We start from the raw sequence: 1,711 nt of genomic DNA on the forward strand, positions 1-1,711 counted from the left end.
CCGCTGGCGTCCCTGATGATTTGGACACCACTGGACTACAGCTTTACCTGGCTGTCAAACCTTTTATACCCAAAATACCTCAAACCAGCTTTATGTGATTCTACCAGCTTGACTCCAAACATAATCACAGGTTATATTTTGTCACCTTAGAATATTACAAGAAGTCCCAACTTATTTGTTTTTATTTTTTCAAGAAAACTGTAGCAGTCTCCAAACTTTCTTCATAAATTTTCTCATCCATTTTAAAATAAAACTGTACATTTGTTAACATTCATCAGTTTTCTCTGATAGTTATAAACACAAAAAACTTTATACCTCAAGCAAAGTAACATTACCTAAGTCAGCACTGGACAGAGCAGAAATTATACAATGTTACCTTTTTTAAAGTCCTCAGAAGGCGTTCCCTTCCTGAACCTGCAACTCCGATTTCCTCCAGGTCCCCTCCCTGATTGGAGCTTATTTTCAATCTGAACTCCTTCATAAAAAGTTCAAAACGTGTCATTGCACAGTAAATTGGTAAAAATGTTACAGAAATGAAATACGCAAACATTTATTTCCAGATGCCACTTCATTTGTTTCTAAACAACAGTAACAAGATGTAGAAACTATTAGGAGTTTGGTGCGTACCGGACTCTTTTTTTTCTTTCCCTTCATGTTCAGGTCAAACATCAGTTTAAAAACACGGACAGCCTCTTTTTCCTGACCCACCTGGAACAGACAGGAAATAAATGTCTCAGGTGTCAGAATACATGAGGAAAGCTGACCTTTTCTTTTCTATACCTCCATGAGAAACTTGGGGCTCTCTGGCATGAAAAATTTGAAGACGAGTGCTGAAGTGATGCTTGGAACGGAGCACAATGCCACAAACAGCCTCCAGCTCTGGAAGTCCAGGAATCCCAGAGAGATGTGAGTTCTGGGAATCACAATCCAGGCTAGACCTGGAGACAAAAGCTGGATTCAAAGCTCAAAGGAAAGCAGCTTGAGCAAATTTCAAGAAATACGACTTCAGGAATCACAAGAAAGTTCAGTTGAAATGTTGTCTGGAGTGTCAAGGTCTTCACCAGACTTGGAAAGTGAGTGGATTTGTTAAAAAAAGGTTGGTGTTTTTACAGTGTCTTACTTAACTTAGCTTGCTGTATTTATCGTGTGTGCGTGAGTGTTTTTATCACACGAGTCACCGCTTCTGCATCGTTTAAAGAAACTTAATGGTGATGTTTAAAATTTGTGTAAATAAAATATCATCACTATATGCTGGACTGACTGAGAGTGCTTCAGTCCATGGAATTAAATTATGGATTAATCTGGAAGATGACATTAAAAATACCAGATCAACATGTATATTTTAGAGAATGATAAAGGTTAATTTGCTGAAGAAATATGTAAATGTATGAATTGTGGTTCAAGGAGTTTAACTTTTATTATTTTTTCTTTTTAGTAAACTGTAGATTATTTATGATTTTATTTATTGGAGAATAAAAGGCAGATATAATAAGATTTTTTCTTCTTCTACTACCTTTCATTTAATTTGATTTGTATTTTAGTTGAATTTCTGTTGCTGTTTTTAAAGAAATGAAAAAAAAAATGAATAAACTAAACTAAACAGTAGAGCCCGGGAGCAGAGCGTTGTATATGACCGAGGTTAGCATAGATCAGTGTTTCCCAAAGTTGGGGTCGGGACCCAAAGTGGGGTCCTGAAACATCAAGGTGGGGT

At 36.6% G+C, this 1,711-nt stretch overlaps 1 protein-coding gene across 1 annotated transcript in view; it reads right to left on the minus strand.

Annotated features, from left to right (window-relative positions):
- Positions 1–1,711, minus strand: part of sv2 (synaptic vesicle glycoprotein 2) — a gene marked incomplete in the record, with an annotated part of 32,346 nt that overhangs the window by 23,248 nt on the left and 7,387 nt on the right. Inside the window, 3 exon segments of the mRNA XM_014021009.1 lie at positions 377–475; positions 628–708; positions 781–938. Of these exon segments, the coding sequence (XP_013876463.1) occupies positions 377–475; positions 628–708; positions 781–938 (338 nt within the window).

The sequence above is a fragment of the Austrofundulus limnaeus genome, unplaced genomic scaffold (assembly GCF_001266775.1).
Source record: "Austrofundulus limnaeus strain Quisiro unplaced genomic scaffold, Austrofundulus_limnaeus-1.0 Scaffold275, whole genome shotgun sequence".
Taxonomy (NCBI): domain Eukaryota; kingdom Metazoa; phylum Chordata; class Actinopteri; order Cyprinodontiformes; family Rivulidae; genus Austrofundulus; species Austrofundulus limnaeus.